Here is a 17,995-nt window from a genome sequence, read left to right as displayed (position 1 = left end):
AAAATAATGATAAGTGTTTTCAGATGCATAACCGGGAAAACTTATTTTTGGTCCAAAATCATGAGGGAGTCACTTTAAGCTGTGAGGATGTTGAGAATGTATAAATGGATTAAAAATGATGCATTTTGATACTAGTGATAAAATAATTTTACATGATATTAAATTTTACTGCAGATTGTGTGACGTCATAGTTGCTGGACAGAATACATTTGGATCTGACTGGAAAAAAAGGCAACATCAATCCAGCAAGTTGAGTCTGTGTTAAAAAAGTGAAAATAACCATGGACGTTAAACTCACAGACGATTCCAAAAACACTATAACTTTTATTTTCAAATAAGTCTTTGTAGACTTAATGTCTCTTCATTTCATGATACATTTATATTGCAGATTATATCATTATAATCAGTTTATTGATTTTAAAATCACAAAAAAATTAAACTCATGCAAATGTAAATAAAGTATATAATATAATAAATCATATGAAAGAAAATTATATTATTTTATTTAAACAAGAGTTGGAAAAGTTTAAGCAGGCATGTAGTGAAAAGCAGTGAATTGAGTTATAGAAATGTTGTAAATTCCAGTTACATTAAATATTACGTGCCATTTTACGGTCAGATTTTTGAAAAATTCCTGTTCCAAAATTCTGGTTAATTTAAATATTACGTCCACTTTAACGGTCAGATTCCATCCGTTAAGCGCACGTAAATTCTATCTTAATTTTACGTACGGAAATTTTTACGCACAGAATTTTATAAAAATTCCTGTTCCGAAATTCTGGTTAATTTAAATATTATGTCCACTTTTACGGTCAGTTTCCGTCTGTTTAGCGTACGTAAATCGTTCTTTATTGTTCTTAATTCTGGGCGTAATTTCCATGATTCCGAACGCAAAAATTAAAGTTTTACGTTTGTTTTATGGTTGTAAAATTTCGTACAGGTACCTCAAAAAACAAGAAAACCTTTTTTTGTTCACAGGACATAATGCGACAGGTAAACACTAAAAATGTACATGTCACAACAAATGTTTACCTGTCGCAATGTTTCAAACAGTATTCAGTAACATAAGGCTAAATCGTAATTTCCTGCTATAACATGTTTAGATTTTTTGGTTACAGACATCTGTGAACCTTTGGCAATGACAGAGAGGTAGATTTAGGTCTCTAAAGCGGTAGGTAGGATTTAAAAGCGGTAGAATTTCTTATTCCTTTCATTTTCAGTCAAAAACAATGATGGAAACAATGAAAACAAAAACTATTTTTAGGTTTTGGGAAAATACGCATAAAATACGTCATGGTTCAGAGTAATGTAAAATGTCAGTGTTTTTGATTGAGAAACAGAAGGAATATTACCTCTGACTTGTAAAAACTAGTTTAAATTCGCTGCTAATAAATCAAATCAGACTGTCAAAACAGGTCAAGAGTGTAAGTGCAGACAAATGCAGAATTGTGTATGTTAATTTTCCCGCCAATAATAAATTTATGTCAGAATTTTATAAACTGTAGATAATTAATAACAACTTGGAAATGTTGCTTCTTTAACCCTTAACACATAGACTAGTGGCCAGATTACACCTCCCAGTCAATAGCCAACTTACTGATAAGCAGTCCTTATCTGCATAGGTATTTTCAGGATATTTGAAAATGAGAAAATGAATACAGCAGTATGACCTTAAAATCAATATAACTCCAAATAATTGTTTCCAATTCTTTGAATGTGAATACATTTTTATAGATAATTAAATTATCTAATGAATGGTGTCAATAATGAAATATAAAATTATTTTGTTTCATCTGTGAATGCATTTTCAAGATGGAATTGTAACATTTCTTTGAAATGTCATAATTGCATTAAATCAAAGCGTAATAAAATGCTGAGATCGATCTAAATTGTATTACCCCTATCATAAAAAAGACCCATATGGATTAAAAAGCCGACAATTGATGTTCTTGTGTATAATACACAATAATGTGGCAGGAATATCCGGTGCCATCCAGCTGAGAGATCCAGTCCAGAGTGTCTGTTTAACTTTATTACCCCCTCATAAAATTCTTTACAAAAAGAAAGCCGAGAAATGTTTTCAAAGTAATGAATAAAAAGATCTAGATCATGAAACGCTTGCACAAATGTGTTTACTTGACCTATTTTACGACCGGAACCATGCTGGCCATCAATTAGCTCAGCAGAAAATTTACTCATCATTTTCTCGGCTACTTATTGTTTCTATTGTTTGTAACACAAAATATTATCTTCAAATAATTATAATCTTTATTGATTTTAATGGTTAATTCAACTGACATAATATATTCAATGATTTACGCATCAATGTTTTTGGGGAAATTCCATACTGTACAGTACTGCTATTCCTCGAGGATTTATTACGTCACAGTGGGATCTCACACCTGTGATTGGCAGTATAAATAATAACCTTCAAGTTTTAGCAGACGACATTTTCGAGGGAAAATCAATACACAAAAGGTTAAGCTTTAGCTTTATAAACATCCGGGATATTGTTTACAAAAAAAAAGATGCAAAATTGAAGAATTGAAATGACCCTATTGAAATATGCGGGAGATGCGTTTACATCCAGTAGTGTATAGGGTCGGTCAGATGCGTTAACATCTGCTAATGAGCTATGTCGGCCTATCTCGTATGTATACATGCGCTAAAGGGTTAATGTTTTGACAGTTTTATAATATCTTTGAGATTAACAAAAATGCTGATTAGTAGGATGCCAATTAACAAAGCATGCTGATAAGTGGTATTTTGTACCATACTGTTAACTTGCATTTAATATCTCGGCCGAAGTGTTAAGTTACTATTTAGGTGCTTTTTGACTGGGGAAATTGTTGTCACTTGTCTATTAATTAAAGAACACATTTACAATTAATTCAATAATGTTTAATCTGTACACAAATCATATGCCTTTTTAGCTCGACTATTCGAAGAATAAGGAGAGCTATCCTACTCACCCGAGTGTCGGCGTCGGTGTCGGCGTTGGCGTAACCACTTATGTTAAAATTTGCTTGTTCACCATTATGCCCCCACCCTATACACAGGAGGAGGTAACTCTATCAAGCATTTTGACAAAATTATACCCCTTTTTCAACTTAGAATTTACGTTAAAGTTTGCGTACCACCTCAAATATTTTCAAAGTCCATTGACATCTGGCTTTGAAACTGTGCACGCTTGTTCACCATTATGCCCCCAGCCTGTACACAGGAGGAGGTACTTTATCAAGCATTTTGACAAAATTATGCCCCTTTTTCAACTTACAATTTATGTTAAAGTTTGCGTACCACCTCAAATATTTTCAAAGTCCATTGACATCTGGCTTTGAAACTTTGCACACTTGTTCACCATCATGCCCCCAGTCTGTACACAGGAGGAGGTAACTCTATCAAGCATTTTGACAAAATTATGCCCCTTTTTCTACTCAGAATTTACGTTAAAGTTTGCAATCCATCTCAAATATTTTCAAAGTCCATTGACATCTGGCTTTGAAACTTTGCACGCTTGTTCACCATCATACCCCCAACCTGTACACAGGAGGAGGTAACTCTATCAAGCATTTTGACAAAATTATGCCACTTTTTTTTACTTAGAATTTACGTTAAAGTTTGCGTACCACCTCTAATATTTTCCATTCAATTTATGTAAATATCTCAGCACATCATGTATTGTATTGAAATCTAATCTAACAGTGATCCATACATATTTCGCCAAAACTTTTCAATTCATGCACCGAAAAGCGGTGGAATAGTCGAGCGCGCTGTCTCTGCGACAGCTCTTGTTTGTTTTATCCATCATTATCAATGTCAAAGAGTTCACCATGATCATGCATTAAATTGAATAAAATACATTAAGTTATATAAACCCTTTAAAACACGCAAAGACATTTCCTAAATCCAATAAAAATAATTGAATATTGATGCAGAGTTCAGTTAGAATATAATATCTTTTTTGCAGGTGTCACAGTGAAATTTGCACCAGTTTGTTTTCTGTGGAGACAAAGATATAGTGTCCAGCAATGAAAACCCAACTCAAGATCTAACCTTGTTATGCCAATATAAAATAACTGTGTGGGAAAATGGGAAAAACCTGCAGTCAGGAATGCACGTAAATCATCAAAAGAACAGTGTGAAATTAATCATGAATAACTTGACATTTATTTTGTTTGACATATTTATTCATGGTGCAGTGAAAACATGCTTATTTTCTCATGGTTATTTTAATTTAGAATTGATAGGAGGGAATATCACTATATAGTTTCTGGTTCATCATCAGACCAAAACCCATGTACATGCCCAAATGAGTATTCAAAATTATCAAAATGGTACTTGTTGTATGTAATGTAAGTTAATTAAAATAATAAACAAAAATATTAAATCAATTTCAGTTTATTAGGCCCCCTTCAAAAAAAAGGAGTATATTGCTTTGCACATATGTCGGCCAGTAGACTCCACAACTCCTAGACCTATTGTCAAACTTGACATGAAAGTTGGGCTAAACCTGTAGATGACCCTGTTTGATTTTAGGGTTAATTGGGTCAAAGGTCACAGTGACCTTGAACAGGAAGGTGTTACAGCATGTCTGACTGATAAGTCGACAATGCCTGCACCTATGGCCCTCAAACTCAACATGGAGGCTAACCCTTACCATAATATGACCCCTATTGATTTAAGGGGTCATTGGGTCGAAATTCAAGGTCACAGTGAACAATTTCGAGGTTGGGCCTGACCAGTAGGTAAACCCTAATGATTTGTCACAGAGACATTGAACGCAAAAAGCTTGCCTGTGTGACAACTCGGTAAGCCTGCACCCATGGCCTTCAAACTTAAAATTTAGGTTGTGGTGACCAGCAGATGAACCCTTTGGATTTTGAGGTCAAGGTCACAACTCCAATAATGGACATTAAAACTATGTCATTTACTTATACCCTTCTGCTAAGAGGATACATGTTTATAAGCAAATATCAGCCATCATTTGAATATGATCGAAAACTGTACCAACTACCCTCATACTTTGAATGGTCAAAATTTAAAAACTGCCTCAAAGTCAATGAAAAACCAGCTGTCAGTTCGTTCCATGCATATTTGATTCAATTGTCCAGATATTAGTTTTTTTTGTATGACGCCACAGCACCATGCATATATATTTTCACTTTTATATCAAAGAAAGTAACCAAAAAAGAGCACAAATTTTGTAGATATGTGGAATCTGTTGATAGGAGTTGTGGGGGCATTTTTAAGCTTGAACGAGAATCATTTTAATGTGATATTTTTATTATGTCCTCTGAATCTTGGGTATAGTTTGTATTGTATTTGCATTTTAAAGTCATTGGCTTCAACAAACCCTAATGAAATGAAGGCATGTAATTGCTTACTGAAGCGACGTCAAATAGCATATATTTAAGCATTTCTAACATACTGAATATGCATTTAACTGATTTAAAGCGGTTAACATTTAGGAAACTTGAATTAAGATTTTTGAAGTCCATTAGATACATGGTTAAGTAGAGCCAATATATTTGTGCTTATTATAATCTACCTTAAAGGATGTTCATCATTTATATGAAATCATTTGATCATGTTTCATTTGAAAGAACGTAGCGGCAGTGTTTGCTTGCTTCAGTAACATCACCGACAGTCTTGCAGCGCTTTCAGCGCTTTGATTCCTAATGTCAGCTTGGTTCTCCGTGTGAACTCCAATTCCACCTCTTGATAAGGGATGAGTGTATTTTGCTTTCACCTTCTTGTGTTTCATGATTTCCTTTTTAATTTCTCTGCTGTCTTGGAAATCTGATGGAGCTGTTATTCCATCAATTATAACAAAATTGTCTGTGTGGCTCTCTGTATCCAATAATGTAGGCTTGTTCACCTGACGCAGCTTTGGAACATGCGACTTCTCTTTAACACTTTCTGTTTTTGAAATGTTCTGTTTTATGATAGGGCTTTCAACAAGAATGAAGTTTGGTGAAGGTACTCACTGTGTCTGTCTGGGTTTCAGCACTTTTAAATGATATCTTGTTTGAAATTTTGTCTTTTGAATTTTCAAACTGAATCCAAGGGAAGTGTTTGATTATACATAGTGTGCATGGAAACAGTATCTTATGCTTATCTATTTTCTTTAAATCTTCAACTCTTAGAAAAGATCATTCTAAGTGCCACCAAGAGTTACAGCCATCACAATGGATCCAGGGTATTTCAGGATATCTTTTGATCTGGTCAGGAGGCTCTTGGCTTCTACAAGCGCAGCAGGTTGTTTTTTGGGACATTTCACTATTCAAAGAAATAGGTGATTTAGGAGGCAACGGTGATTTTTGTGTACTATTTTTCTTCTTACATGTCTTTCTTTTTCCAGCCATTTTTCCATATCCATGATTTAGGTTTAAAATGGTTTAAATTGGATAAAATAAAGTTTTTACCTTACAAAGTCTTCAAAAAGGAACTTCAAATCAGCATCCACCTTGTTTCAAACGAATGTGTCGACTTAACTTTGTTGCCAATTTTTTATCGCCAGAATTTCCAATCAGCTGATTCTGTCAACACCGAAATTTTAAAACCTGTTTATTTCACTTTTCGTCGGTTGATTTTCACACAAATTTCACCAGAATGCTCGTTAATTCTTTATTCTGATGTTTTCTAATTCAACTTTTTGATAACCAGTCACAAAATATTTCTATGTCTTGTTTTTTGTATTATTTTCAAAAAGTAAACAAGTTTCCGTTAAGTGACGTCACCTCATTCTAAACAATGGAATTTTGAAATGGCAATGCATGTTTTCAGCAAATTGCCTTTTTCAATTATAAAACATCGGGATATACGCTTATTTACCAAAAGATGGATAAACTTCTAATGTATATATATTTTTCAATAATCTTATTTATATATTTATTATACGCATTGTAGCCAAAAATTACAATTTTTTGGGGGGAAATAACTAGTTTATTGACAAAATAATTTCCTTTATTTAGCCAATAAGAGTTTTCTCCCATCGTCAACTGAAATACGACTTATGGATATGGTTAAACTGAAGTAAAAACAAAACAGATACACACAGTTCTATCTATATACTAAATATTTATTTTATTTTTCGCTTATTCTTTACACAAATGACCTATACAAATGAATAACATAGAATATGGAGAAATGATCCCTTGTTAAAAGCAATGCTTATGAACTGAAAATGCGTTGTTTTATACTATTCACACAAGACAATAAAATTGACATCGAGTATTAAGAAAATATTAAAATTTACCATTGAATGCACCATGCTTAAATATGATCATGAAAAAACAAATTGTAACTACCTAAGTTCATACCGGTATAAATGTTGGCATTGCCTTGAATCAAATGATATTTTATTAGTATGTATAAAAAATATCATTTGTAACTATGGAGATTTGTTCATTATTGAAATGAAATAGTTATACCTTAAAATGCTTTATTTTATATATTTATACCAAGAAAATTTGGGGACCAGTGCCAAAGTCTAGTAAGTAAAAGAAATTAAGTTTTTGAATTATTTAATAGAAGAAGCGGCTTTGCTAACGGTAGATAAAAAATACATAGTAAAATTTTCAATGTCAAAACGAATAGTAAATTAATTCTTCCAAAACATCGACATGTGATTAACATACTGTCTTAGCTAAAACAGCAAGTTTCAGTATTAAATAATACACAGAAGAATTCAATGTATTTTTGTTTATAATGATGTAAATAAGTGAAAACATAAGCCATATGATCTTAATATACTTAACATCCCTTACAGTCGTCAATACACAGTCATATACGGTTCGACATGTCAATTCTAAGTACATTTCTTAATGTATTTCCTTCTGATATCATAACAAATTAGGACATATTAATATATAATGTAATTCCTCTAGATCATTTTAGTATTATTTGCACATATATACCTTAATTCTTAATGAATGAGTAGACACTCTATATAACTTGGGTAAAATGTTTAAATATTGTTTGTAATGTGAAATCAAATAAATTTTCAAAATTAATATGGTTAAAGAACGCCGTCCATTTGTGTGAAAAACTACTGGCAATTAAATGATTGTGTAAATTAAATGTACACGTACTGCGGTCCTTTAATGCATTATTATTGTATTTACTCAACACGTGTCACTGACATTGCCGAAAAAGGATTACCCCAATTAACAAACTTTCAATTATATCAAACTGTCACTTAAGAACATAGTAAATAAACATGTGTCAATACTTTGTCACCTTATCATAAATCAGGTGATAATGATGATGTTGGGTCAAAGTACGTGTGGAGTCCTTCGGACTCCACACACTTAGACCAGCCCAATTGCGTTCATACCCCGATAATGACATCAACCCCGCAATTCATTCCTTAAATAAATTTGCTTACTTATGGAAAATATGAACCTGAACACATCAAGTACACAAAATCAGGTGATGTTAAAACATCATCATTTTTTTAACGTTTCTTGAATAAAATAATGAACTATTGGTGTAAATATAAGGAATGAATTGCGGGGTTGATGTCATTATCAGGGTATGAACGTTAATGGGATAAATTGTGTATTTTGGTAGCTTTTATCTGTCTTTCAGTTGGCGAGTCAGAACAAGGAATTCGATCTCGAAAAATGAACTTTCAAATGTCTACAATATCATTATATTTCAATATTTTTCTCTAAAATTTGGGTTGGTAATGTATTTATATCATGTTAATACAAGAACAATAAAAATAAATGTGTAGGAGGCGTCTTTCGGTAACTTTCTTGCTTCTTTCGGTAATTTTCTCCGTCTTTCGGTAATAAAGCATATTTCAGTAAGCCCAGCATTCGTAAAACATCTCCCTGGCTGTTTCTGCATCCTTTAATAATCCATTGTCTCATTCTTCTACCTTTGTTAGGCATAATTGTTGAATGTCCCGGGGTCAAGATCATTCGCAGCAACTTGCAGCCAGTTAGTTGCTAGCAGCCAATAAGTTCTTTATACCACGAAACAAGAAATGCTGAACGAATATCAATATTCAGTACTTTTATTATGCCTTGCATTTTCAGCCTACTAAATGTTTGTTTTTAACAAATAAAAACATAATAGTAATTATGTCAGGAGATCATAATTAAATATAAATGGCATTTCCTCAAATACTTAGATATTTTTTTTAGGACACATAAGTATCAATAATCACTTCTCACATCTAAGGTTGAGACAGGATCTAAATAATCACTAAATGATCAATCAGTAATTGACAAATTGTGTCAGTATTTAATATGCTTGGAGACAAATAATTTCATTTTTTATTGCTCTGATAAGCACATCCATCACCTGTCATTTTTTTTTATAAAACTTTGTATTGTGGCAATTTTATATCTATAAAATGTTATGTAAAACACTGAAAAGTGAAGTTTTCTTTTAATTAGTATTTCTGTTGGGAGAAATTATTATGCACAGATGGTGTTATCTAAATTATCAGTATAAGCTTCTGAGTAGTAGCTGTAATGTCTACTTTCTGCCACTCTTATCCTTCCCAGGTCTCTAGAGAGAATATTAATCATGCATTTGTGTATTCAGTGGCCTCAGTCAATGTTATGCAGTATTATATGATAGTGTCCGGCTTTCTTCGGCCATAGTGTCCGGGGTTTCTTCGGCCATAGTGTCCGGCTTTCTTCGGCCAGAGTGTCCACTTATCTCGGGGCCACTATTATGTAATACTGTCCACATTTCTTCGGCCACTGTCCGTTTAAAACTGGATATATAAACCGAGCCTTTCTGAGGAAAGGGGGAGTTGAGATGATGGGAGTTGAGATGAGAGATTGAGATGAGGAGAGAGACTAAGTAGAAATTAAAGAATGACTTTTGGACTTAATTAAAGATGTATTTTTAAACTGTAAATATTAATCAAGACTTTGTGTATTTGTGTAGAAATAAAATGTTAGACACTTAATGATTTTAATTGTTTTTCCAATGATATATTGGATGGTGGCAGCAGAAAGAAAAGGAAACAATTCCTTAATAAGTAAAATACCGAATAATTAAAAGCACCGATTAAAGTAAAAATCGGCGACACTGGTGTCCAGCTGTGGGATTGGACTTCAACACAATTCTGAAGAGACTAATGTTTAGGTGTTTTTCAATATGGAAGGTGATTTACAAGACATTAAAAGGACCATTAACATTTTGTCATTACAAAAGGAAAACATGCAAAGAATACCATAATGGAATACATACAAAGAGCAGAAGTGTTGATTGGATTTACTTTCTGTGAAATGTTCGGACAACTAAATAAGACATTCTGTTTGCCTGTGGATATTTAAGGTATTATTAGACAAAATGCCTCCCAAAAAGCAAGCTCTTACACAGGATGTATCATCTGATGAAGAAGACGACATCATGAGTGGTGAAGTTTCTGATTTAAGGCAGGAAATAGCAGCGTTAACAGGGCTTTTTCTATAGTACCCACGGGTCCGACTATCGGACCCATTCCCAAAGCAAAATATAAGATATTTTTCCCAATCTTCAGAAAAAAATCCCAATCAAAAAAAAAAAAAAAAAGAATTTTTTTTTTTTTTTTTTTTTTAGAAATTCTTTTTACCTGTACTGGTTCATTTTCAACATCCTAATAAATTATGTGATTGTAAGTTTTTTTGGTAATTGAACTGAGAAATCATTGATTTTCATTACATTCAGACATATGAACTATTATATGTCATGATTTATTTCAATAGATATTTACACCCCAAGGATTGATATTTCAGCCATTGTGGGTCTTTTAAAGGGAAAATAAACTAATATTAAATCATTTCCTTATTCACAGGAGACTAGACAGCTTTTTCTTTTCACTGTAAAATTTCCCAATTTCCGCATTTTCACGACGCAAAATTTCCCAAAATGTCTAGGGTCTTTTTCCCAAAATGGGCAGAAAAAGCCCTGGTTAAGACAAAAATTACGAATTTCAGAAGAAACACGTGAAAATTCATTGTCTGAATCTGCTCGTGAAAAGGACATTATAATTGGAAAACACCAGGAAGAGTTGAATAAAATTTCATGTCAAAAGATTGATGAAATCCAAACACTAGAACGGGTACATGAGCTCTATAGAAAACAAGTGACGAGTGATATTAGCAAGCCTGAGAAGCAAAGGCATGATATACCTTAACCAAGACAAATTCTTTTTGATGGTAAAATAACTTGGGAGAGTTTTGCACAACCATTCAGAGCACTAATAGATACATGCCAATGGGATGATAGAGAGAAATTATTTCGATTACAGAGCAGTCTTCGAGGGGAAGCAGCTGATTTCGCATTTAACCAAACAACACCAGAGACCATGAAGACATTTGATAAGTTGATGGAAGCCTTGGAGTCACGGTATAAGGAACGCAGGACAAGTTCTTCATATCTTGCTGAGCTTGAAAATAGGAAACTGGAGCCAAAAGAAAAGCTAGCTGAGTATGTTTCAGATATCCGGAAATTGGTAATCAAAGGATATCTGACTGCAGACAATTTTACTAGGGAGACTTTAAATGTTCACCATTTTATAAAGGGATTGGTTGATCAGCAGGCTGCATTGTTCATTGGCATGAAAGACCCCCAAACCGTTGATGAAGCCCGCACAATTTTGGAGACATATCACAGTCTCAAAGAGGAAGTAAAAGGTGGTGCCAGGTTACGCAGTGTAGATGCCACATCTGCTCAAAAAGCTACACCTGCAGATTTTGTCACAGAAGGACGTCTGCAAGCATTTGGTCGAGACATCAAGACATCATTGGGAAAGAAAATTGACCAGTTATCCCAGCATGTTACTGGTATGTCTTCAAATGGCAAGCCAGCTAGAAGGCAACCCTATCAGTACCAGTCAAAACGACAGGTAAATAAGGACTATTTGCAAGATGTGGAATGCTATCAGTGTCATGAAATGGGACATTATGCCAGAAATTGTCCTTTAAAATTGAATGACCCAACTAAAAAGGGAAACTGAAAAGGACTAATGCCAACGGCCCAGTATTAGTCCAAACTAAAGACAGTGATATCTTGAAGTGTAGAGGAATAAATTTTGGGACTTCTATCTTATTACCTGTATCTGTATGTGACACATCGGCTCATTTTGTTGTTGACAAAGGTGCTAGCGCAACCATAATTTCAACTGCTCTTTTCAATAAAATTCCGAATCACTTAAGGCCAGATCTTCAACCTGTGAGTTCTTCTTTGCGTTTAGAAGTTGCTGACGACGGACTATTACAAGTGTAAGGAAAAACCTGCTTGGATTTCAAAATTGGTAAAGATATTTATGAGTGGGATGTATTTGTGGCTACCATTCGTGAAGATGGATTATTGGAACTTGATTTTCTTCATCACTTTAATTATAATATGAATAAAAATGGACTTAAACTTTGTGGCCAGAAATATGAAATACTGCTTGAACAAGTGCCATTTAGAGCTGTCAGAGTGAGTTGTAAAGAGGACACTATTCTTTCTGCTGATAGTGAATGTATTATATCAGGTGAAATAAAATCCAAAGACTTACACTCTAAATATGCCCAATTTAAAGAATTAACACTTGTAATAATCTAAGTGAAGACCTAGTCATTGGAAGTGCTGTTTTAAAGACTGAACAAGTGATAAATAGACTTTAAAATACTTCCAAAGAAACCTTAGTGTTAAAGAAAGGAACTCCATTGGGATATATTGAAGAGTTAGATGAAGACAATATTCTAAGAAACAGTTTCGAGAACGCAATTTCTACATCAGCTTCTAAGAAAACCAAACTTAACACTAGTAATATAAGATCAAGTTGGAGTAAGCCATTGCAAGATTTATTTGATCGCTCTTCAAAAGACATAAACGATGAGCAACAATTAATGCTTCTTACTTTGTTAGACGAGTTTAAAGATATATTCTCAACTGGACCATCTGACCTCGGAAGGACAAATGTTGTTAAACATACCATTAACACTGGGTGATCCCAACCAATAAAAATTCCACCAAGGCGGTTCCTCGTGCATTTGCTGGTGAAGAAGACAAAATTATACAACAACAACTTGAAGCTGGTGTCATACAAGAAAGTAATAGTCCATGGTCTTTTCCTTTTTGTTTTGTGAAAAAGAGGGACGGATCTACTCGTGCATGTATCGATTACAGACAATTAAATGATGTAACAGTGAAAGATGCATATCCTTTGCCAAAAATTGACGAATGTTTGGACAGTTTAGAAGATGCAGCATATTTTAGCTGTTGTGATTTGTCTTCAGGATTTTGGCAAATAGCACTTGATGAAAGGGACCGGCCTAGAACAGCTTTTGCACAAGTAAAAACAGACTTTACGAGTACGTGACTATGCCGATGGGGTTATCAAATTCCCCTAGTATTTTTCAACGTTGCATGGAACTTATCTTTCGGGGATTGCAGTGGAAAACTTTACTTATATATTTGGATGATATTATCTGTTTTGGCAAGAATTTTGGGGAACATTTGATCAGGTTAAATAAATATTTGAAAAAGCGAGCGAATCTTAAATTAAAACCTGGAAAGTGTTACCTTTTCCAGACTTCAGTCAATTTTCTCGGATATATTGTGAGTGAGGAAGGTGTCAAACCAACAAATGATAACATACTTACAATAAAGAATTGGCCTGTCCCGAAAAATATTACTGAAGTGAGAAGTTTTGTCCAATTTTGCTCATACTATAGACGGTTCATTAAATCATTTTCTACTAGAGCAGCACCACTGAATTTACTGATGGGGGCCGGTCAGTTGTTTAGATGGGGTCCAGAACAACAAGAAGCATTTTTGGATCTAAAATCATCATTAATGGGAAATGAAGTGATGGCATACCCAAATAATGATGGATTATTCATACTGGATGTTGATGCAAGTGACACAGGAATAGGGGGATGTTTATCTCAGATGCAATGGTGTAGGAAATCTCAGAGTGAAGTTGAGAGACCTATCATGTTTGCTAGTAAGTCTCTTACCAAAACCAAAAGACGTTATTGTGTCACAAGAAGGGAATTACTTGCTATGGTAACCTTCATGCATAAATTTAGACATTATCTGCTGGGAAAGCAATTTCTGGTTAGGACGGACCATTCGAGTCTCCGATGGATAATGTCGTTCAAATCACCTACAGACCAGATGGCCAGGTGGTTAGAGGTTTTGTCACAATTTGATTTTAAAATTGAGCACAGGAAGGGATTAAAGCATTTAAACTGTGACAGTCTCAGCCGGATTCCATGTGATCCAGAGAAATGTGACTGTTATGATATTAACTCAGTCCTTACAAGCTTGCCATGTGGAGGGTGCAAAAAATGCAGAAGGCGGCATCAGGAATGGTCAGAATTTAGCCAGGTAGAAATTGCTGGTGAACCAGTTGAAGTACGGAATTTGTGGCTTCAATGGGATTCACTATGCATAGTAGATGGAGTATTATTTCGCAAGGTAAAATTGGATAAATTTAATGTTACCAAACAATTAGTTGTGCCTTCTTTAAATAGGAAAGAGTTAATGAAATCTGTTTTCATTTAAGTAGTGAAGATTTAGTAATCAATAACGTAACAACTTTGTGAAAGACATTATACTCTCTTTCTCTCTGTGTAAACTTTTGTGCTTGACTTTGTGTGCATCTTAAACTGTGTGAACATTCTAAGTGACTCAATTTCATTGAACGAGCTAATAATTAGACTTCTACATTTAAGTTAAACTATTCATTATTATACTATATGTTGAAAACAAAATGGCGCTGCATGAGGCTCACAATGCCACGCACACAAACTGTTGCATAAAACTGGAATAGTTGTTTAAACGCTGATCATCACGGTTGTCAAACCTAACTACTGTATGCTCTTGCATTCTGTATATATCCAACTGTTTCAATCGTTATATTTAATGTATAAAACAGAATTAAGTTCAATCATTGTTCGGTGTCCAGAAATGCATTTCATATTGTTTTAAGTTTGTTTGTTTTCTTTTTCTTGCACTATCTCAGTGTACAATTGGTTTCATGATAGGTCTGTGATACCATGTGATAAATTGCATGTGCCAGATACGGCACAAATGCTTCTCGTGAAAGGCAAATTTTGCTACGAACGAATACATTACACAAAGATAACAGAACACTGTCAGAAGGACACTCACAGATCCCTTTGGTATTTACCAAAGTTTGGTTGAGAGTTTAGTTCCTTAAAACACTTTGACAAACCTTTTCCCAAACGTCTCCTGATAAAGCACTGTCAAAACATTATTTTGTCAAAGTGTTTAAGAAACTAATCACCTAATCAAGCTCCGGTGATAAAACGAAAGAGGGGCTCTTAAATAAGCGGCATAGACTGCTCTGTGTTTCAGTGAAAATGGTGCAAAAGGGAAAGTCAGTATCTGTGTTTTAGTCTTCATTCGAAGCAAAATGTTTAATTCTGACCTAGCACCCATGACATACTTTTTCACACTGTATCTGGAACAGAAGCCTTTTTACTTTCAATGCATGCTGTATTAAATGTATTTGGTTTTCTCTATTTTGACATATCTATTTCAATGTAAACACAGACACTTTTTGGCTGCTGACTTGCCACAAAGGAGTTGTATATTATGGCTTCAGGTCCAAAATACGTCAATTTTAACAACATTCTTAGGCAATTCATCGCTTATTTACACCTGAATCACCTTCAATACTGTCTTTTTAGTGCCCTCATGTTAATATACAAGATAAGGAATCGATAAATTCCATTACATCTCAACAACAAACAAATAATAGGAAACTTACGTGTATTTTTGGCTTTACGGAAACATGTCCAAAAAAATGGGTTTACAAATAGTGATACACGGACTAACACATAATTGTGATATAATAGTTAAAAATAACACTGAACATTTATTGAAAACTATCAAATAGAAACTAAAAGAAAACTTTCAGAAAATTAAATGGTGCTGACTGTAATTTTTCACCAGTCATTGTGACTGACCAAAACCAAAGTTTTGTCGGTTAAAATGGAAATATACCGGACATGTCCGATGGACATTCGCATTGTCTGGTACCAACTAACTAGATGCAAAATGACAAAAAAATATTTGTCTTAATTCTTTGATAATAATCAATTTATTCGACTAATTAGCGATAATGGAAATCCAACCGATTGCCCATCACTACTCAACATACAAAACATCCCAGCACAATTATTCGATCATATATTTGATTGTCATCTTATCCTTGGTAAAACATGCATAAACAGATTGTCCACTTACTGTCTTCATCAAAGAAGAATGTATCTGAGCTAGGATCTTCTATGATTGTGCATTCTGCCAATGGTATCTTTCCAACACCCTGCAATCAGATAAATATAGTTACAATATGATAATGTTAGTTACTGGTATGCTATCTTTTGTGTATTATAAGATAGCAAGGCTTCTAAAAGTTTGAAATACCAATTGGTCCAAGTGCACGTTGACATCACATTGTGTACCACTTGATCTGCAGCCACTTGATCTGCAGCCGATTCATATGAAGCTTTTCAATGCACATGCAAATAGGTTAAACTCTCGCAGGTGTTTGTTTGGATTGCAGTTGGGACATACATTAGGCATAATAAATAACCAGTGATAATGAAATGTGTATTGAAACCTGCCATTATAAAGTGTGTATATGCTGGGCCCTATCACATGAAAAGGTAGGTTTTGTTTTTATTTCAAACATGGAAAAAAAAGAAAGGCAAAGGATAGTCAAAATTTAAGTCAAAATCGGAGCTATAAAAAACAGGAATTGTCAGCATTCTTCGTGTGCTTCCTAATGTTATTTTTAAACTGTTATGGTACTTTATTTATAATTTGAATTTTACAGTTTGGTAAGACAGCCATAATTTTTTTATAGTCTAGTCCCTAAAGGTAATTGTGTGCATTTTTTGTCCAGAGCGTTTCTCAGAATATTTGTGTTTAGGCATGTCTGAAATTCATTTTTAGGGAGGGTGGACAGTTGGCATCATGCAGGCTACCATTCTTTTCGGGGCCCATGACCTGTCTTACTTTATGTTATAACCTATTTAACACAAACATTTTCTTACTGTTGTAGTAAGTTATGAACAGATGTCATTAGCTTTATAACATACTGCCCATTACAGTCACCAAAGATCAAGGTCATTTCAAGGTTATTTTTGTAACTTTTGTCTTTAATCATTTACAAACTAGTGCAATTATAATTCTATTAAAAAAGCAGAGTTCTATAATATATTATCATTTCCCATCAGAAATACTGAGAAGATACAGCAGCCAATTACATTAACCACCACCTTATTCTGATTTTGGCTGGAAATGTTCGGATTATAATATTAAAAACAAGCAACATTTCTTAATAGACTATATATGTTATTTGTATTTTAAAATGGTAATCAATATACATTGATGCTTCAAATCCTAATTTATAAATGACCATGGTCATGTACAAATTTAAATTTTAATGGAGTGGTGTCATAAAGTGCCTTCACATGGTGCTGACCAAATAATACCATAATTGCAAACTCAATGTTGTGATTGAACATGGCAATATTCAGCTGCACTCTCACAGATTGACCAATTTGAGGACTTTTTCATTTTGTGTCTCAGAATCAGCTGATTTGGGCATCAATACTTTCAATTCAGTCATTTCAGATAACTCACATTAGATCAGATCTTAATTGGTTTTAAAACTGCCAAAATTTCCCTTTTTCTTAAAGCATTAGTAACACTTTTAAACATAAACCATCAATTTTCAAGCAAGTAAAACTGCGATCTGATCTTTTATCAGCAGTCTTATATTGCCAGCTTACCGACATGTATGCAAAATTTGGTTATTTCAAGACAAAAAATAAGAAGTTGTCAACATGCTCAATCTGTGAAAGTGCAGCTTTAAAAGATACAAGTGAATATTCACATGAATATTACTTTATACAATAATGTGCATCAAATTGACATACAACATTGACCACTTCAATGTTAATGTCTAGGTCATTTCAAGGTAAAAGTAGGTAAAATATCTTAATATTTT

At 33.8% G+C, this 17,995-nt stretch overlaps 1 protein-coding gene across 2 annotated transcripts in view; it reads right to left on the bottom strand.

The window, feature by feature from the left end:
* Positions 1–17,995, bottom strand: part of LOC128229384 (ras-specific guanine nucleotide-releasing factor 2-like) — a 204,477-nt gene that overhangs the window by 160,416 nt on the left and 26,066 nt on the right. The window contains exon 3 of one of the 2 annotated variants that reach the window (XM_052941274.1): positions 16,225–16,303. Coding sequence is in view for 1 of the 2 variants with exons in the window: in XM_052941273.1 (XP_052797233.1) it covers positions 1,899–2,202 (304 nt within the window). In the remaining variant the exon portion in view is untranslated. Of the gene's footprint in view, positions 1–1,898; positions 2,354–16,224; positions 16,304–17,995 lie in introns of those variants that run through there. The other variant, XM_052941273.1, reaches the window with a different exon arrangement.

Source organism: Mya arenaria, chromosome 3, assembly GCF_026914265.1.
Source record: "Mya arenaria isolate MELC-2E11 chromosome 3, ASM2691426v1".
Taxonomy (NCBI): domain Eukaryota; kingdom Metazoa; phylum Mollusca; class Bivalvia; order Myida; family Myidae; genus Mya; species Mya arenaria.
Note: the sequence above shows the minus strand (reverse complement) of the source record. Positions and strands in the feature narration are given on the sequence as shown.